We start from the raw sequence: 21,996 nt of genomic DNA, 5'->3' as shown, positions 1-21,996 counted from the left end.
GCCGCAACAAGGACCTATGAAATACATTGTGAATAGCAAACGACACAGGAAGATCCAGACGAAAAGATACAGGATTAAGGATTTCCAATATCTTGTAAGGCCCAATAAAACGAGGTTTAAATTTGGGAGAGGAGACCTTCATAGGAACAAAGCGGGAAGAAAGCCATACCAAATCCCCAACGCGTAGTCGGGGACCCACACCGCGGCGGCGGTTGGCAAAGCGCTGAGCCCTCTCCTGTGACAACTTCAAGTTGTCCACCACATGATTCCAGATCCGCTGCAACCTATCCACCACAGAATCCACCCCAGGACAGTCAGAAGGCTCCACATGACCCGAAGAAAAGCGAGGATGGAAACCAGAGTTGCAGAAAAAAGGCGAAACCAAGGTGGCGGAACTAGCCCGATTGTTAAGGGCAAACTCAGCCAACGGCAAGAATGTCACCCAATCGTCCTGATCAGCAGAGACAAAACACCTCAAATAAGCCTCCAAAGTCTGATTGGTTCGCTCCGTCTGTCCATTAGTCTGAGGATGGAAAGCGGACGAAAACGACAAATCAATGCCCATCCTACTACAAAAGGATCGCCAGAACCTGGAAACGAACTGGGATCCTCTGTCTGACACAATATTCTCAGGGATGCCGTGCAAACGAACCACGTTCTGGAAAAACACAGGAACCAGATCGGAAGAGGAAGGCAGCTTAGGCAAAGGAACCAAATGGACCATCTTGGAGAAGCGATCACATATCACCCAGATAACGGACATGCCCTGAGATAGCGGAAGATCAGAAATGAAATCCATGGAGATATGTGTCCAAGGTCTCTTCGGGACAGGCAAGGGCAAGAGCAAACCGCTGGCACGAGAACAGCAAGGCTTAGCTCGAGCACAAGTCCCACAGGACTGCACAAATGACCGCACATCCCTTGACAAGGAAGGCCACCAAAAGGACCTGGCCACCAGATCTCTGGTGCCAAAAATTCCCGGGTGACCTGCCAACACCGAGGAATGAACCTCGGAAATGACTCTGCTGGTCCACTTATCCGGGACAAACAGTCTGTCAGGTGGACAAGACTCAGGCCTATCAGCCTGAAATCTCTGCAACACACGTCGCAGATCCGGAGAAATAGCTGACAAGATAACTCCATCTTTAAGAATACCAACAGGATCAGCGACTTCAGGAGCATCAGGCACAAAGCTCCTAGAAAGAGCATCGGCCTTCACATTCTTTGAACCTGGTAAATACGAGACAACAAAATCAAAGCGGGAGAAAAACAATGACCAGCGGGCCTGTCTCGGATTAAGGCGTTTAGCAGACTCGAGATACATCAGATTTTTGTGATCAGTCAAGACCACCACACGATGCTTAGCACCCTCGAGCCAATGACGCCACTCCTCAAATGCCCATTTCATGGCCAACAACTCCCGATTGCCCACATCATAATTTCGCTCGGCAGGCGAAAACTTCCTAGAGAAAAAGGCACAAGGTTTCATAACAGAGCAACCAGGGCCTCTCTGCGACAAAACGGCCCCTGCTCCAATCTCCGAAGCATCCACCTCAACCTGAAAGGGAAGTGAGACATCGGGCTGGCACAAAACAGGCGCCGAAGTAAACCGGCGTTTCAACTCCTGGAAAGCCTCCACGGCAGCAGGAGCCCAGTTAGCTACATCGGAGCCCTTCTTGGTCATATCCGTCAAAGGTTTCACAATGCTAGAAAAATTAGCGATAAAACGACGGTAGAAGTTAGCGAAACCCAAGAACTTCTGAAGACTCTTAACTGACGAGGGCTGAGTCCAATCAAGAATAGCTCGGACCTTGACTGGGTCCATCTCCACAGCAGAAGGGGAAAAAATGAACCCCAAAAAGGGAACCTTCTGTACACCAAAGAGACACTTTGAGCCCTTGACAAACAAAGAATTTTCACGTAAAATTTTAAAGACCAACCTGACCTGCTCCACATGCGAATCCCAATTATCAGAAAAAACCAAAATATCATCCAGATAAACAATCAAAAATTTATCCAGATACTTCCGGAAAATGTCATGCATAAAGGACTGAAAAACTGAAGGCGCATTGGAGAGCCCAAAAGGCATCACCAAGTACTCAAAATGACCTTCGGGCGTATTGAATGCGGTTTTCCATTCATCACCTTGCTTAATGCGCACAAGGTTGTACGCACCACGAAGGTCTATCTTGGTGAACCACTTGGCACCTTTAATCCGGGCAAACAAGTCAGACAACAGCGGTAAAGGATACTGAAATTTGACAGTGATCTTATTTAAAAGCCGATAATCAATACACGGCCTCAAAGATCCGTCCTTTTTTGCCACAAAAAAGAATCCCGCACCAAGAGGGGAAGAAGACGGACGAATATGTCCTTTCTCCAGAGACTCCTTGATATAAGAACGCATAGCGGTATGTTCAGGTACCGACAGATTAAACAGTCTTCCCTTAGGAAATTTACTGCCTGGGATCAAATCTATAGCACAGTCACAGTCCCTATGAGGAGGCAGTGCACTGGACTCAGACTCACTGAAGACATCCTGATAATCAGACAAATACTCAGGAACTTCCGAAGGCGTAGAAGAAGCAATAGACACAGGCAGGGAATCCTCATGAATACCAAGACAGCCCCAACTAGACACTGACATAGCCTTCCAGTCCAGGACTGGATTATGGGTCTGTAACCATGGCAGCCCTAAAACAACCAAATCATGCATTTTATGTAAAACCAGGAAACGTATCACCTCGCGGTGTTCAGGAGTCATGCACATGGTAACCTGTGTCCAATACTGCGGTTTATTTGCTGCCAATGGCGTAGCATCAATACCCCTAAGAGGAATAGGATTTTCTAATGGTTCAAGAGTAAAACCACAGCGCTTAGCAAATGACAGATCCATAAGACTCAGGGCAGCACCTGAATCAACAAACGCCATGACAGGATAAGACGACAGTGAGCAAATCAAAGTTACAGACAGAATAAATTTAGGTTGCAAATTACCAACGGTGACAGGACTAACAACCTTAGCTATACGTTTAGAGCATGCTGAGATAACATGTGTAGAATCACCACAGTAGTAGCACAAGCCATTCCGGCGTCTATGAATTTTCCGCTCATTTCTAGTCAGGATTCTATCACATTGCATTAAATCCGGTGTCTGTTCAGACAACACCATGAGGGAATTTGCGGTTTTTCTATCACATTGCACCGAATTAGGCGTCTGTTCAGACAACACCATGAGGGAATTTGCGGTTTTGCGCTCCCGCAACCGCCGGTCAATTTGAATAGCCAGTGCCATAGTATCATTCAGACCTGTGGGAATGGGAAAACCCACCATAACATTCTTAATGGCTTCAGAAAGGCCATTTCTAAAATTAGCGGCCAGTGCACACTCGTTCCAATGTGTCAGCACGGACCATTTCTGAAATTTTTGGCAATACACTTCAGCCTCGTCCTGCCTCTGAGACATAGCCAGCAAGGCCTTTTCTGCCTGAATCTCAAGATTGGGTTCCTCATAAAGTAAACCGAGCGCCAGAAAAAACGCATCAATATCAGCCAATGCCGGATCTCCTGGCGCCAGCGAAAAAGCCCAATCCTGAGGGTCGCCCCGTAAGAACAAAATAACAATTTTTACTTGCTGAGCAGAGTCTCCAGATGAACAGGGTCTCAGGGACAAAAACAATTTACAATTATTCATGAAATTCCTAAACTTAAACCTGTCTCCGGAAAACAGTTCAGGAATCGGTATTTTAGGTTCTGACCTAGGATTTCTGATAACATAGTCTTGTATGCCCTACACACGAGTAGCCAGCTGGTCCACACTTGTAATCAAGGTCTGGACATTCATGTCTGCAGCAAGCATAGCCACTCTGAGGTAAAGGGGAAGAAGAAAAAAAAAACTCAGAATCTTCTTTCTTATAATCCCTCTTCTGCAATGCATTAAACATTTAATACTGGCCTGGCAAACTGTTATGACCCCAATGGCGAGGGTCTCAGAGGAACGTGGAAGTCTGCAGAATACAAAAATCCAGCTCATAGGACAGTGGTAACTGGGTTGACCATATATCTACTCCTAACGCCAACACTAGAAGTAGCCGGGGATCATTCCTACGATGATTCTAGATGACACGCTCCAGCCGGAGAATCTAACTACCCCTAGTAGAGGAAAACAAAGACCTTTCTTGCCTCCAGAGAAGGGGACCCCAAAGCTGGATAGAAGCCCCCCACAAATAATAACGGTGAGGTAAGAGGAAATGACAAACACAGAAATGAACCAGGTTTAGCACAGAGAGGCCCGCTTACTGATAGCAGAATAAAGAAAGGTAACTTATATGGTCAACAAAAACCCTATCAAAATCCACACTGGAAATTCAAGAACCCCCGAACCGTCTAACGGTCCGGGGGGAGAACACCAGCCCCCTAGAGCTTCCAGCAAAGGTCAGGATATAGATTAGGAACAAGCTGGACAAAAATACAAAACCAAAACAAATATCAAAAAGCAAAAGGCAGACTTAGCTGATATAACTGGAACCAGGATCAGTAGACAAGAGCACAGCAGACTAGCTCTGATAACTACGTTGCCAGGCATTGAACTGAAGGTCCAGGGAGCTTATATAGCAACACCCCTAACTAACGACCCAGGTGCGGATAAAAGGAATGACAGAAAAACCAGAGTCAAAAAACTAGTAACCACTAGAGGGAGCAAAAAGCAAATTCACAACAGGGAACTAGTCTGATTGCCGTATGTGGGGTCGGGAAGGAATTTTTTTCCCCATGATGGAGCTTACTCTTACCACATGGGTTTTTTTTTGCCTTCCCCTGGATCAACATGTTAGGGCATGCTAGGCTATGGGTTGAACTAGATGGACTTAAAGTCTTCCTTCAACCTTAATAACTATGTAACTATGTAACATGCAAAACTAGGCTCACGCAAAACTCGCCACACGTGCAAAACTCACCTCATGGAAAACTCGCCACATGCAAAACTTGCACACATGGAAAAATTGCCACATGCACAAAAGTTGCAGCACATGCAAAAGTTGCCACACACAAAACTTGCACATACTCAAAACGCAACACACATAAAACTCGCCACGAGCAAAACTCGCCATGTGCAAAACTTGCTGCACACAACTTGCTACAATAAACTGTCACATGCAACTCGACACACAAAAAGTTGCTACACGCATGTCGCTACACAAAACTCATCTCACAAAAGTCGCTACATGCATGTCGCCACACGCAACTCAACACACACATCTTGACATACGAAATTCGCCCTAAAACACAAACAAGTCTGGTATTATCCTTCAAAAATAAAAATCTGATTAATAAGCAGACAAACTACAAGAGCAACAAATGTACCATATAGGAAATATGGCAGCTGCCAGTCACATGACCTGTCTATTATGTGTATGTGTGAGCTAATATATACTGCCAGTGGGAGGGCTTCCTGTTGGCTGGGGATATATCAGGCTGCCAATAGCAGCCAATCACAGCTCAGCTTCTATTTTGCTACAGTTAATTAATCTGAGCTCTGATTGGTTAATATAGGCAACAAAGGACATTCTCAGTATGGGCCAATGAAAAATGTGAAGACCGAGAAACAAGGCTGACACACATGAGAACAGCAGCTGCTTTCTGAGCAGAGGGAAGCGAAGCTTGCAGACAAGAGAACAAGAGCTGCTTCCTCAAGGGCCAATGAACTTTCTGAGCAGAGAGAAGGGAGGCTTGCAGACAAGAGAACAAGAGCTGTTTCCTCAAGAGCCAATGAACTTAGTTTTTGCCTTTTAATAATTACATTTCTATCTATTTGTTTTGTGGTTTTTGTGTGCAGAATAAATTTTTGTTAACACATTCTATTTTGCTAACAGCAGTTATTAACCCGGGCGAAGCCGGGTAGTACAGCTAGTTAAAAATAAAAATTAAGTTAGAATAAAAATTGAAAATGAAAAATAAGAATAAAAATAAAAATAAGGCCTTTATATGTTGATGACAAATGCAGAATAGTTATGTTCTCAGTAACGCAGAACCTTAATATTTCCATTATCTGAATGATTTCATATTTGTCATAACCATGGTTTACCAAAATATTTAAATTATGCAACTTTGCATGTAATACCCTTTTTTAGTGTAAAGAAATGAATCTTTATAATACTTAATGTTATTATACCCAATAGTACCTTATTAATATTTATCTGTATTAAAATGTGTGAAGAAGAGGTATTGATGAAATGTGATGATGTAATCAGGATTAAAAACACATTTCCCCCTTAATACCCCAAACATTTCCCCCTTAATACCCCAAAAATATTGTTTTATTAAATAATTAATTTATAAAAAACAAAAATAAAAATTAATTATTTTATAAATAATCTGTATAAATTCTATGTCAGCTTTATACCATATATTTGTCTGAAGATATGTACCCATCTATGTAACCATTAACCATTAAAAATAACACTGAATATCATAAAATTATCATTTGGAAAAAATGATTCTAAATGTAGATTTTCTTGATAAACCATTTTGATGTGATTACACTTATCCACGATTAACTAAATCAAGAAATAATTGCTAAAAAAAATATAGAAATATATGTTGAGTAGATAATATTTTGTTATATCTTAATATTCTAATAATTTAACTGATTTGTATTATTTCCCATAAACACAAGGTTTTTGTTTTTTCCTAGCATACCATGAGGCCTCTCATACCTCATACATACATGTTACTCTTACATTATATTCTATCTCGGCAGCTGCTCATCCTCATCTGTCAGCCATCACTCAGACTGTGACACATATATAAGTTCAAACCACATATTCCACATACAAAGGTATGAATACATGTATATTAACCCAAATTATTGTATCCTAATTATCAAGGCATTGAAAACTATTACATTTAATATCTTAATATTTCTTTTTTTAATATTCCACATATACACATAACATAAAACGTTGTAAACCAGTCTATAGATAGAAGGGCATGAGTATGAGTTGTAGGGTTTGCAATTGTATCCACAGTTATTAAGGTTGAAGGAAGACTTTAAGTCCATCTAGTTCAACCCATGGCCTAACCTAACATGCCCTAACATGTTGATCCAGGGGAAGGCAAAAAAAAACCATGTGGCAAAGAGTAAGCTCCACATTGGGGAAAAAAATTCCTTCCCGACTCCACATACAGCAATCAGACTAGTTCACTGGATCAACACCCTATCAAGGAATCTAGTATATATACCCTGTAACATTATACTTTTCCAGAAAGGTATCCAGTCCCCTCTTAAATTTAATTAATGAATCACTCATTACAACATCATACGGCAGAGAGTTCCATAGTCTCACCTGCTCTTACAGTAAAGAATCCACGTCTGTTATTATGCTTAAATCTTTTTTCCTCCAGACGTAGAGGATGCCCCCTTGTCCCTGTCTCAGGTCTACGATTAAAAAGATCATCAGAAAGGTCTTTGTACTGTCCCCTCATATATTTATACATTAAAATAAGATCACCCCTTAGTTTTCATTTTAGCCCCAAGTGTAATAACCTATCTTGGTATTGCAGACCCCCCAGTCCTCTAATAACCTTGGTCACTCTTCTCTGCACCCGCTCTAGTTCAGCTATGTCTTTCTGATACACCGGAGACCAGAACTGTGCACAGTTTTCTAAGTGTGGTCGCACTAGTGACTTGTGTAGAGGTAAAATTATGTTCTCCTCATGAGCATCTATGCCTCTTTTAATGCATCCCATTATTTTATTTGCCTTTGTAGCAGCTGCCTGACACTGGCCACTAAATGTGAGTTTGTCATCCACCCATACTCCCAGGTCTTTTTCATTGACGGTTTTACAATTAAGCACATAATTATACATCTTATTTCTTCTACCCAAGTGCATGACCTTACATTTATCCCCAGTAATGCTCAGTTGCCATTTATCAGCCCAAGCTTCTAGTTTACATAAATCCTTCTGTAATATAAACTTTTACTCCTCTGTATTGATTACCCTGCAAAGTTTAGTGTCATCTGCAAATATTGAAATTCTACTCTGTATGCCCCCTACAAGGTCATTAATAAATATGTTAAAAAGAAGAGGGCCCAATACTGACCCCTGTGCTACCCCACTGCTAACCGTGACCCAGACCGAGTGTGCTCCATTAATAACCACCCTTTGTTTCCTATCCCTGGGCCAGTTATTAACCCACTTACAGATATTTTCCCGTATCCCCATTGTTCTCATTTTATGTATCCACCTTTTGTGTGGAACCGTATCAAAAGCTTTTAAAAAGTCCATATACACTACGTCCACTGGGTTCCCTTGGTCCAGTCCGGACCTTACCTCTTCATAGAAATTGATCAGATTAGTCTGACAGGAACGGTCCCTAGCAAATACAGTTTAGGTCCATATATATTTGGACACAGACAACATTTTTCTAGTTTTGGTTATAGACATTACCACAATGAATTTTTACCCCTTTACCCCCAAGGGTGGTTTGCACGTTAATGCCCGGGCCAATTTTTACAATTCTGACCACTGTCCCTTTATGAGGTTATAACTCTGGAATGCTTCAACGGATCCCGGTGATTCTGACACTGTTTTCTCGTGACATATTGTACTTCATGATAGTGGTAAAATTTCTTTGATATTACCTGCATTTATTTGTGAAAAAAATGGAAATATGGCGAAAATGTTGAAAATTTCGCAATTTTCCTACTTTGAATTTTTATACAATTAAATCACAGAGATATGTCACACACAATACTTAATAAGTAACATTTCCCACATGTCTACTTTACATCAGCACAATTTTGGAACCCACATTTTTTTTGTTAGGGAGTTATAAGGGTTAAAAGTTGACCAGCAATTTCTCATTTTTACAACACCATTTTTTTTTAGGGACCACATCTCATTTGAAGTCATTTTGAGGGGTCTATATGATAGAAAATACCAAAGTGTGACACCATTCTAAAAACTACACCCCTCAAGGTGCTCAAAACCACATTCAAGAAGTTTATTAACCCTTCAGGTGTTTCACAGGAATTGTTGAAATGTTTAAATAAAAATGAACATTTAACTTTTTTACACAAAAAAATTACTTCAGCTCCAATTAGTTTTATTTTACCAAGGGTAACAGGAGAAAATGGACCCCAAAAATTGTTGTACAATTTGTACTGAGTACGCCGATACCACATATATGGGGGTAAACCACTGTTTGGGCGCATGGCAGAGCTCGGAAGCAAAGGAGCGCCATTTGACTTTTCCATGCAAAATTGACTGGAATTGAGATGGGACGCCATGTTGTGTTTTGAGAGCCCCTGATGTGCCTAAACATTGAAACCCCCCACAAGTGACACCATTTTGGAAACTAGACCCCCTAAGGAACTTACCTAGCTGTGTGGTGAGCACTTTGACCCACCAAGTGCTTCACAGAAGTTTATAAAGCAGAGCCGTAAAAATAAAAAATCATATTTTTTCACAAAATTGATCTTTTCACCCCCAATTTTTTATTTTCCCAAGGGTAAGCGAAGAAATTGGACTCCAAAAGTTGTTGTACAATTTATCCTGAGTACGCTGAGACCCCATATGTGGGGGTAAACCACTGTTTGGGCGCAAGTGAGAGCTCGGAAGGGAAGGAGCGCCGTTTGACTTTTCAATGCAAAATTGACTGGAATTGAGATGGGACGCCATGTTGCGTTTGGAGAGCCACTGATGTGCCTAAACAATGAAACCCCCCACAAGTGACACCATTTTGGAATGTAGACCCCCTAAGGAACTCATCTAGATGTGTTGTGAGAGCTTTGAATCCCAAAGTGTTTCACTAAAGTTTATAACGCAGAGCCGTGAAAGTAAAAATTCTTTTTTTTCCCCACAAAAATTATTTTTTAGCCCCCAGTTTTGTATTTTCCCAAGGGTAACAGGAGAAGTTGGACCCCAAAAGTTGTTTTCCAATTTGTCCTGAGTACGCTGATACCCAATATGTGGGGGGAACCACCGTTTGGGCACATGGCAGAGCTCGGAAGGGAAGGAGCGCCATTTGGAATGCAGACTTAGATGGCTTGGTCTGCAGGAGTCACGTTGCATTTGCAGAGCCCCTGATGTAACTAAACCGTAGAAACCCCCCATAAGTGACCCCATATTGGAAACTAGACCCCCCAAGGAACTTATCTAGATGTGTTGTGAGAACTTTGAACCCCCAAGTGTTTCACTACAGTTTATAACGCAGAGCCGTGAATATAAAAAAATCTTTTTTTTTTTTTTTACACAAAAATTATTTTTTAGCCCCCAGTTTTGTATTTTCCCAAGGGTAACAGGGGAAATTGGACACCAAAAGTTGTTGTCCAATGTGTCCTGAGTACGCTGATACCGCATATGTTGGGGTAAACCCCTGTTTGTGCGCACGGGAGAGCTCGGAAGGGAAGGAGCACTGTTTTACTTTTTCAACGCAGAATTGGCTGGAATTGAGATCTGACGCAATGTCGCGTTTGGAGAGCCCCTGATGTGCCTAAACAGTGGAAACCCCTCAATTATAACTGAAACCCTAATCCAAACACACCCCTAACCCTAATCTCAACTGTAACCCTAACCACACCCCTAAACCTGACACACCCCTAACCCTAATCCCAACCCTATTCCCAACCGTAAATGTAATCCTAACCCTAACTTTAGCCCCAACCCTAACTTTAGCCCCAACCCTAACCCTAACTGTAGCCCTAACATTAGCCCCAACCCTAGCCCTAACCCTAACCCTAACCCTAGCCATAACCCTAGCCCTAATCATAACCCTAACCCTAGCCCTAATGGGAAAATGGAAATAAATACATTTTTTTAATTTTTCGTAACTAAGGGGGTGATGAAGGGGGATTTGATTTACTATTTATAGCGTGTTTTCTAGCGGATTTTTGATTGGCAGCCGTCACACTAAAAGACGCTTTTTACTGCAAAAAATGTTTTTTTGCGTTACAACATTTTGAGTGCTATAATTTTTCCATATTTTGGTCCACAGAGTCATGTGAGGTCTTGTTTTTTGCGGGACGAGTTGACGTTTTTATTGGTAACATGTTCGGGCATGTGACATTTTTTGATCGCTTTTTATTACGATTTTTGTGAGGCAGAATGACCAAAAACCAGCTATTCATGAATTTCTTTTTTGGGAGGGAGTTTATACCATTCCGAGTTTGGTAAAATGGATAAAGCAGTTCTATTCTTCAGGTCAGTACGATTACAGCGATACCTCACTTATATCTTTTTTTATGTTTTGGCGCTTTTATACGATAAAAACTATTTTATAGAAAAAATAATTATTTTTGCATCGCTTTATTCTGAGGACTATAACTTTTTTATTTTTTCTTTGACGCTGTATGGCGGCTCGTTTTTTGCGGGACAAGATGACGTTTTCAGCGGTACCATGGTTATTTATTTCCATCTTTTTGATCGCATGTGATACCACTTTTTGTTCGGCGGTATGATAATAAAGCGATGTGTTTTGCCTCGGTTTTTTTTTTTTTTTTTTTTTATGGTGTTCACTGAAGGGGTTAACTAGTGGGACAGTTTTATAAGTCGAGTCGTTATGGACGCGGCGATACTAAATATGTGTACTTTTATTGTTTTTTTATTTAGCTAAAAGGAATGTATTTATTGGAACAATATTTTTTTTATTATTATCATTTATTTTTTTACACCTGTATTTTTTTTTTTTTTTTACATTTTTACTTTTGCCCCAGGGGGTGGCACCACAGTAAAGAGACAGATCGCCGATCTGACATTTTGCTGTGCACTGTGTCAGATCGGCGATCACACAGCACAGCAGGGTGGCTTCCCGGCACTTGCTCTGAGCAGGCACTGTGAAGCCACATCCCTGCAGGACCCGGATGCAGCCCCGCGGCCATTTTGGATCTGGGGCTTGCAGGGAGGAGACGATCGGTACAAGGTGAGCACATCGCCTTGTACCGATCGTCTCAGGGAAGCACGCAGGGAGCCTTCTACCTGCGCGATGCTTCCCTATACCACCGGAACACTGCGATCATGTTTAATCGCAGTGTGCCAGGGGTTAATGTGCCGGGGGCGGTCCATGACCGCTCCTGGCACATAGTGCCGGATGTCAGCTGCGATAGTCAGCTGACACCCGGCCGCGATTCCCCCGTGAGCGCGGCCGATCGCTCTGGACATACTATTCCGTCCTTGGGAAGTAGGGCCCACCCCACATGGATAGATTAGTACATCCAATGGTAGAAAGGGGTTAAACAAAACAATTCAGATGCAGTTGAAGTTCAGACTTTCAGCTTTCATTTGAGGGTATCCACATTAAAATTGGATGAATTGTTTAGGAGTTTCAGCTCCTTAACATGTGCCACCCTGTTTTTAAAGGGACCAAAAGTAATTGGACAATTGACTCCAAGGCTTTTTCATGGACAGGTGTGGGCAATCCCTTGGTTATGTCATTCTCAATTAAGCAGATAAAAGGCCTGGAGTTGATTTGAGGTGTGGTGCTTGCATTTGGAAGGTTTTCTTGTGAAGTAAACATGCGGTCAAAGGAGCTCTCCATGCAGGTAAGACAAGCCATCCTTAAGCTGCGAAAACAGAAAAAACCCATCCAAGAAATTGCTACAATATTAGGAGTGGCAAAATCTACAGTTTGGTACAAGAAAGAAAGAAAGCACTGGTGAACTCATCAATGCAAAAAGACCTGGGCGCCCACGGAAGACAACAGTGGTGGATGATCGCAGAATAATCTCCATGGTGAAGAGAAACGCGACCAATCACAAAGCAGTGACGTCTTCTAAGGTATTTCAAGCGCTTGAAAGACCTTAGGTGACGTCACTGCTTTGTGATTGGTCGCGTAGCGGTCACGCGACCGCTACGGACCAATCAGAGCGCAGTGACCTCATCTAAGGCCCTGCAAGCGTGCATTCTTAGGTACAACGGCTCCCGGTTACGGCGGTAAAGTCCAGGAGCCGCCGGAGAGGTGAGTATATCCCTATTTTTTATTTTAATTCTTTATTTTACACATTGATATTAATCCCGATACCGATTCCCGATACCACAAAAGTATCGGATCTCGGTATCGGCCGATACCCGATACTTGCGGTATCGGAATGCTCAACACTAATTCTGAGGTATTCAGAGACATACTGTGTGATCAGATCCAGCCAAATGCAGCCAAACTGATCGGCCGTCGTTTCATACTACAGATGGACAATGACCCAAAACATAAAGCCAAAGCAACCCAGGAGTTTATTAAAGCAAAGAAGTGGAATATTCTTGAATGGCCAAGTCAGTCACCTGATCTCAACCCAATTGAGTATGCATTTCACTTGTTAAAGACTAAACTTCAGACAGAAAGGCCCACAAACAAACAGCAACTGAAAACATACCTCCGGGTAAAATTTATGCAATGCTACACTCCTAAAGGCTTTGCACAAAGTGCAGTCACAGAAAAACTTATAAGAAGGAACAATCATACACCCTTGAAGGCAACAACTGGAGGGCTTCATTCAAATATTGAACACTAAAATCACTTTATGTGCTGCTGTCATCTGGTAGTGTGGAAAAATGAGGGCTAAGCCAGGCTTTGTTAATTTTTTTTTTTAACCAATCAAATTTTTATTGAGTAAGAACAAAACAGATAGAAGGTACAGAAGGGAAAAAAAGGGGGGGGATATAGACGCTATGTAATGACCATGACAAAGCCGAATCCAATAATTACAGACATAAGTGCAAACATAGTAGAGACAGCTACATTTGGTCAGTTACCAGAAGGACGGGGACGATGGTCAGGAGAGGAAATGAAGGGCGAGGAGGTCCAAGGATCCCACCATGTGAGAACTTTATTCTTTTTTGAAAGACACTCAGCTGTGATTGATTCGTAACTGAAGTGGAGATTGATCTTGGATATTAACTCAGAACTCGAAGGGACAGTAGAGGATCTCCAATGCTTTGAGATACATTGTCTGGCTGCAATGAGAATGATAGAAATAATAGGTTGCAGGGGAGGAGGGAAGTCTATCAAGGATATACCCAGTACTGCTAAAGGGCCAGTTAGTATGACAGGAAGTCGGGTTACCTCTGAAAGAATAGCTTCAACCTGGCGCCAAAACAACTGCACACGCGGGCAACTCCACCACATATGAGCAAGCGAACCATTGATATTACAGTTTTTCCAGCACAGAGGAGAAGAGGAGGGATAAAATTAAGCTAATTTAACAGGAGTGAAATACCACTGTAACTGAATTTTTTTTACTTTGTTCGAGGTGGCCGAGACAGGAGGAGAATTTAGAAGGGTGCATCATAGCCATACTCCAATCCTCCAAGGAAGCTTCAAAAGAAAGAGCAGCCTCCCACGTGGACATAAATGATAGTCTATCCGAAAAGTCATGGGAGAGGAGGGATTTATAAATTATGGAGATACCATGTGGTATCAAAGTGTTTGGTCTAAAAAATCTCTGGAATAGAGTCTCCTCCCCCAGGGGGGACACGGGCACACCGAAGGAACTCCGATGTTTCAAAAAGCTACGTATTTGAAAATATTGGAAGAAAGCCTTGGGAGGCAGGTTATAACAAGCAATAAGGTCCGAAAATGACCTTAAGCCAGACTCACAGTAGAGATCATTCACCCGCCGTATCCCGCAGTCCCCCCAGGCGGAGAGAGACAATCCCTCTATCGCACACTCCAGGGCCTGGACAGAAACATAATCAAATAGGAATGACAAATGGGAAGGGCAAAAAGCTGCCCAAACCCTAGAGGCTTTGTTCATTTCTGAGAGTGAGCCTGTTAGAATTCTCTGTTGACAAGCAAAAGCTCCTGTCTGTTATGACCCTTCCAGGTAGCACTAAGACCCTCTCAGACAAGACCCAAGCGGCAGGGCTGCACAATACCTCCAAGGTATAGAGGGAGAGCTCCTGCCATGTGTCCAGCTTTGAGACCCAATAGTTGAAAGTCACAGAGGAATTAGGGAGTACGCTGGTTTGGTCAGCCAGGTACTGCTAGACGATCTTTAAAAACTTTTCCCTCCTTGTGAAAAATACCTGGTCATCAGGCCCTGGATGCTAGGATGGTGTAATGAAATTGGACCAGGCCTTTGATAGTGTACCCCTGCCTCTGCTGTGTGTCTCGCTCGCCTCTCTTCCTTGGTTGGGCAAGGAAGCTTGCCCCCTGCTGCTAGTGTTGTTTGATGGGGATTTTTTCAACATATTTTCCACAATGGTCTTCTGGTATAGCAGCATTTTAGAAGACCTCTCTTCCTCTCTTCTTCTGTTCTACTTGAAACGAGGGTGTAGCAGAGAGAACAACCAGTACTCTTATTTGGCCAAGGTAAATATAACGCTAGGGTCAAAGGAAATGCAGCGCTACATAAAATCGGCCATATGTGCCAAACTCTCTACAGCCAACACTTCCCTGTCTCTACCTTGATGACTACTCTCCATATCCTCCTCAGCCTATCCACATAGGAGAGACAGGACAAATCTTGTGTGGGTAACTAGCCTATGTTGTGCTAGCAACCAGATCCTGTTCCTCATCTTCATTGTCAAACAATCCGGGCTGAGCAGATGAAATGAGAGTGGGCTAGGTAGTGTTTCCCTGTCTCAAATCTTCCTCTATCTCCACCTGGTACACATGCATAACTTCATGTTTAATTTTCAGTGACTGTTTAAGTAGGCACAGAAGTAGGATGGTTGCATAGACTATGGCGTCATTGCCTCTCACCATCTTTGTGGACTCCTCAGTCTTGGAGAATCACACAAATGACAGACATCCATGCCCACGATTTAGGCAAAGTACCCAAGGGCGTGTTGGAGCGAGTATTGCACAACTGGCCTCTGCCTCTCACAATTACTTACCAGTATATGCTGCGTGGAGTTTTAGTGCGTGGTCACATCGTATACCAGTCGGTGAGCTGATACTTGCATGCGCTGCAGCAGCACTGCCAGAGTGGCAGCAGCTGTAGCAGATTTGCGGAAATGTGCACTGACGCAGCGTACCTTGATCAGAGGCTCTGGCAAATCTGGCTGAACGCTGTGCTGGGACGATTTGGAATTGCCTAATGATGGAGAATCAATGTGCAAGGACAGGTGCAGGCCGGGAAGCGAAGGCATCTGCATCAGTGTCATAAACAGGGGATTGGGAAGCACATAGCACAGGAGAAGAGGCAGTGGTGTCAACCGCTTGCACCACAGAGCCAGGCATCAGGTGCTTAGAAGACATGCGCTTGATCATGCTAATGATGGTTAGACTCTTAGTGGTTAGGTCTCAGAACTTTCTTTAAAAAAGTCCCAGTCTGGGGAACTCCTAACTCTTTGATGGAGAATTTCACGAGTGTCAGTACTCTACGAAACGGTTGCCTGTCTTCTTCTTCTGGTCACCCCACTGCCTCTTTCTGCCTGTTTCAGTGTGGTCCATCTATCACCCTCAGCGCTTCTGGCCTCACTCTGCATGCCATCTTGGGTCACTGACTTTGTCATCCACCGCCTCGTCTTTAACTGCTGCATCTTAGTCCGGCTGACTTGGTGACTTAACAACAACCTGACTTGTAGACAGCTGTGCCTTATCATCGTCTTCCTCTTTAGACAAAATGTGGGTGCTCTAAGTTGTATGCATCATTAAACAGAATGTCCTCTTGTCCCTCTTGGAATATCCAGGTTCGGAGGTCACAATCAAGAAATTATGTTGTAAAGGGCTTCTCAGAATGTCCTAGTGTGGGATCACTAATCTCCTGAGACTCAAAATGGAAGGAGGATCAGCATGCTAGAAGCATTATCTGCTATCCAATCGACCACCTGTTCGCACTGTTCTGCCTTCAGAAGTGCTGCAGCTTACCTTCCTGCAAAGTGGGAAAGGAAACTATGTGATGTGGATGGGCGCGGTTCTTGTACTTAAGCAACATGCGTAGTCACATCTGTCCCACGTCCTGTACGTGCACCATCATTAGCACCTCCACTTCCCTGTGCCTTACATTACACGCTTGATTACATGTGGAGATTCCCTAGCAACCAGGCAACCCCCACATGCACTTATGCTGGCTAACAGATGTAAATCATTCAGCTGCGGCAATAAAAATGAAATCTACAAGCACTAAAAAATACACTGAGGACACCCGAGCGTGCTCGGGAAATCTCGAGTAACGAGTATATTCACTCATCACTACTAGGTATCTGGAAACCAAGTTTATTTTTTATTTAAAAATTAAAAAAATTGGCCACCTGCAACTGCCACTTTTTTTTTTATGTATAACACCATAATGTAACACAAAGCAGGTAAAAGTGTATCGATGACAAATTCAATCCAGAAAAATTTCTCAACGCTCATTTGGAGTGTTATATACCACCAAAATGCCCTACAAAGCACGTAATACTTTATGGATAACACTATAGTCTATTATTTCACCCCCTTAAAAAAAGAATGTGGTCAGCCGTCCCTGCTATATATTTAGCAATGCACTGTATAGCACTAAGTGCCTGTATTCAGCCAATCCCCCTGCTCATGCAACTGTCCCTCACTAGGCTAAATGCAGAATGTATCTGATACAAACAACAAAGCACAAGATTAGCCCTTACAAGGACTGATGGTTCAGCTTCAGCACCAGTAACAACACTACATGACTCTGATTCATTATACTGTGCACACACAGGCCTGTACAACTACTCTCTTTCTCCAATAAGAACTGTCCCCGAACTATGCACTGGCATCAGTGCGCTGAGCGTGGCGACACCTGTTCTTTTATAACCCCTGATTATATAATCTGGCCAGCCGATCACCAATCACAGTAATGTCACTGCTGAGATGGCTATGGCATTACAGTGACTGGCAGACAATCCCATGCATGCTTATTGGCTGTGTACCAGACACCAAACATGCGGAGTGGGGAATTTGACTGTCAGATCCGAGCAACGGCTAATGCTCATCAAGTATTTCCAAGCACCCAGATACTCAAGTGATATCCAAGTATCACTGAGCACATTCGCTCATCCCTAGTAATTATCTTTTCTCATTTAATTATACGACTGTTATGTTTTTGTGCAATTTGTCAATAACATATGTAGTGTCTCCCAGTCTGAGTTATTTTTGATGGTCAACAAAAGACGATTTTCTAGTAATTTATTTTTCACACTCTACTGTAGGTATGATAAAGGTTTCTCTTTGTGTGGGATTTTTGTTGTTTAAAAGTGATGTTCATTACTTGGACAAAGCCTTCTCATTGGAAAAGGAAAGATTGATCCAGCTTCTACTCTACAAATCCACGACATGTTTAAAATGATGAATTCTTTATTTTTTTAAAGTTAAAATATAGTCATATCAAAAAGTCTTTTATTTCTTTGTTGAAACCTGTAGGAAAATGTATTTAAAGATCATAGGGAAAAGACTAATAGAATACCAAATGCGTTTAGAAAGCAAGTGTGTTCTTAAACTTGGTTCACTGTCTCCACTTTTGGACATATCAAACAATAAGAGTAAGTCAGAGAGCAGTGGTGGCCCTAGCTTCATGTTGATGTTCAATACATCCAAAGGCAGGAACAGTGAAGACAGCGCTGATTTTGTAACAACCTCACTTGAGCCCTGGGAACGTGAGTGCAAAGACTATTGGAACGAAACTGGCACGGAAAGTGAGTATGAATATTTTTATTTGAAATAGACAAAACATGAAGAATGACAAGGGGTTGTCCTAGTAATGGACAACCCCTTTAAGAAATACATTTTTATGTTAAAACATTTCTAACATTCTGAACATGAAAAGGTTTCACCCCCTTTGTGTCTTTTCTGATGTTAAAGAGTTATTTTAGTGTAAAACATTTCCTACATTATGAACATGAAAAAGGCTTCTCCCCTGTGTGGTTTCTTTGGTGAGCAACAAGATTTGATTTCTGGTTAAAACATTTCCCACATTCTGAACAGGAAAAAGGCTTATCCCCTGAGTGAGTACTCTGGTGCCTATGCAAATCTGATTTCTCCTTAAAACCGTTCCCACATTCTGAACAGGAAAAAGGCTTCTCCCCTCTGTGAGTTCTCTGGTGCTTAACCAAAGATGATTTCTCGTTAAAACATTTCCCACATTCTGAACAGGAAAAAGGCTTCTCCCCTGTGTGGGTTCTTTGGTGAGTAACAAGATTTGATTTCCAGTTAAAACCTTTCCCACATTCTGAACATGAAAAAGATTTCTCCCCTGTGTGGGTTCTTTGGTGAGCAACAAGAATTGATTTCCGGTTAAAACATTTCCCACATTCTGGACAGGAAAAAGGCTTCTCCCCTGAGTGAGTGCTCTGGTGCTTAACCAAAGATGATTTCTCGTTAAAACATTTCCCACATTCTGAACAGGAAAAAGGCTTCTCCCCTGTATGAGTTCTCTGGTGCTTAACCAAAGATGATTTCTCGTTAAAACATTTCCAACATTCTGAACATGAAAAAGATTTCTCCCCTGTGTGGGTTCTTTGGTGAGCAACAAGAATTGATTTCCGGTTAAAACATTTCCCACATTCTGGACAGGAAAAAGGCTTCTCCCCTGAGTGAGTTCTCTGGTGCCTAGCCAAATCTGATTTCTCCTTAAAACCTTTCCCACATTCTGAACAGGAAAAAGGCTTCTCCCCTGTGTGAATTCTCTGGTGCTTAACCAAAGATGATTTATGATTAAAACATTTCCCACATTCTGAACAGGAAAAAGGCTTCTCCCCTGTATGAGTTCTTTGGTGCTTAACCAAAGATGATTTCTCGTTAAAACATTTCCCACATTCTGAACAGGAAAAAGGCTTCTCCCCTGTGTGGGTTCTTTGGTGAGTAACAAGATTTGATTTCCAGTTAAAACATTTTCCACATTCTGAACATGAAAAAGGTTTCTCCCCTGTGTGGGTTATTTGGTGTATAACAAGATCGCATTTCAATTTAAAACCTTTCCCACATTCTGAACATGAAAAAGGTTTCTCCCCTGTGTGGGTTCTCTGGTGTATAACAAGATGTGATTTGTGTTTAAAACATTTTCCAAACTTGGAACAAGAAAACCTTTTCTCCACTGTGTGAATTTTTGGAATTTTAAGAAAAGACTTTTATATGAGAAATCCGTTTCCATATTCTGAACATGAAAATGTCTTCTTTGATTTAGGAGTATTTCTGTTTTTAATGCTTATTTTGTGACTCTGATTTTCCTTAGTTGTCACTAATGAATCAGAAGACATGACCTGTATCAAAGGATCAGATGAGATATATTTGCTGCGAAGGGATGGTGGTATATCTGGAGTAATGGCATTAACTTCAATTGTATCCAGTGGGATCTCAAAATCATCTGATTTAAAAATTGAAGATGTTAGCTGTTCCTTTGATCTATGTGTACAGTCATCTGCAAGATATAAACCAATTATTATTTTTGAATATAATATCCTTGAATGTCATTTAACATTTCTACTTAAACTGTCTGCAAAAATTGCAAGTTATGTAAAAATATTGAATTCTTCACCAAGACAATGACAGTTCATAGTCTAATAGAGAATCTCATATGATGAACCTGTGGAGTGTGCTATTTAAAGGGCACCTGTCACCCCGTTTTTTCAGTATGAGATAAAAATACTGTTAAATAGGGCCTGAGCTGTGTATTTTGTGGACCCCGATTCCCCACCTATGCTGCCAAAATACGTTACCAAAGTAGCCGTTTTCGCCTGTCAATCAGGCTGGTCTGGTCAAAAGGGCGTGGTGTCTTCGCCCAGATCTTGCTTAGTTTTCCGTTGGTGGCGTAGTGGTTTGCGCATGCCCAAGGTCCCGAATCCACTGCACAGGGGAGTTAAAAGAACGCGATGTGCACTATTTCATTGGTGATCGATGGGGGCGGCAATCTTCCTTTGGCCGCGCGTGCGCAGAAGCGGCGCTCTGCTGGCCGCGAATTCTGCTTCAGGAAAATGGCCGCGGGATGCCACACGTGCGCAGATGGAGATCGCGGCGGCCATTTTCCTGAAGCCGAGATGCGAACTCTGCTTCAGGAAAATGGCCTCCGCGATCTCCATCTGCGCACGCGCGGCATCCCGCGGCCATTTTCCTGAAGCCGCGGCCAGCAGAGCGCCGCTTCTGCGCACGCGCGGCCAAAGGAAGATGGCCGCCCCCACCGATCACCAATGAAATAGTGCACATCGCAATCTTTTAACTCCCCTGTGCAGTGGATTCGGGACCTTGGGCATGCGCAAACCACTACGCCACCAACAGAAAACTAAGCAAGATCTGGGGGAAGACACCACGCCCTTTTGACCAGACCAGCCTGATTGACAGGCGAAAACGGCTACTTTGGTAACGTATTTTGGCAGCATAGGTGGGGAATCGGGGTCCACAAAATACACTGTTGTAATGCACAGCTCAGGCCCTATTTAACAGTATTTTTATCTCATACTGAAAAAACGGGGTGACAGGTGCCCTTTAACTGTTTGTTTATTCTGCCTAAAAAATATGGAATAAAAAGCCACAAAGAAACATTAGGTTGACGAGCATAATACCAATAAAAACTTCTATTCATCTAACAAAAACAAGTCCCACTCAGGTCCTCCAACAGAGGTTTCCACATTATTAGTGGCTCAAAGGCTCTTGAAAAGCAACATGGCTTCCATTATCCAATCCAGCAATAACCACTCTGCCAAAGTCAAATTTAATTTTCCCCTCGCTTCTGAGCCTTTCAGTATGTCCAAACCACATGTGTTTGGCATTACTATAGGGATAAGAACCCACTTAATTTATGGTGTGTGTGGGTCTCCTGGAGCACAATCAGGGCACTATGTGTTGGATAATAAAATGGCATATTTGCAATTTTTTTCTCCCATATCCACTGTGTGCTAATTTCTGGAAAGTGCCTGTAGAGTCAAAAATAGTCACTACTCCAATAGATTAGTTCTCTGAGGGTTATAATTTCCAAAATGGAGTCATTTGATGGGGATTTCTTCAGCTCTGATAGTATGAAATTTTTTCATATTAGGGCTTCTGCAGATGGTGTGTAACATCTCTTCTGTCATCTGCTCCTATGACGTCATCAGGCATGTCCTTATTCATAT

General features: G+C 42.4%; 2 protein-coding genes and 1 pseudogene across 3 annotated transcripts in view; all 3 read right to left on the bottom strand.

Moving 5' to 3' along the window:
- Positions 1-20,445, bottom strand: part of LOC143767084 (uncharacterized) — a 93,128-nt gene extending 72,683 nt beyond the window's left edge. Inside the window, exons 1-3 of the mRNA XM_077255108.1 lie at positions 20,427-20,445; positions 20,152-20,309; positions 18,727-20,016 (exon numbers count right to left, since the gene is read on the bottom strand). Coding sequence (XP_077111223.1) covers positions 18,784-20,016; positions 20,152-20,309; positions 20,427-20,445 — 1,410 coding nt within the window. The 3' untranslated portion in view covers positions 18,727-18,783. The remainder of the gene's footprint in view (positions 1-18,726; positions 20,017-20,151; positions 20,310-20,426) is intronic.
- The window catches only part of LOC143766678 (uncharacterized), a 164,028-nt pseudogene that overhangs the window by 119,789 nt on the left and 22,243 nt on the right, over positions 1-21,996 (bottom strand). The window lies entirely within an intron of this gene.
- Positions 1-21,996, bottom strand: part of LOC143766647 (uncharacterized) — a 371,066-nt gene that overhangs the window by 328,239 nt on the left and 20,831 nt on the right. The gene's annotated exons all lie outside the window — the stretch shown is intronic.

The sequence above is a fragment of the Ranitomeya variabilis genome, chromosome 4, assembly GCF_051348905.1.
Source record: "Ranitomeya variabilis isolate aRanVar5 chromosome 4, aRanVar5.hap1, whole genome shotgun sequence".
Lineage (NCBI taxonomy): Eukaryota > Metazoa > Chordata > Amphibia > Anura > Dendrobatidae > Ranitomeya > Ranitomeya variabilis.
Note: the sequence above shows the minus strand (reverse complement) of the source record. Positions and strands in the feature narration are given on the sequence as shown.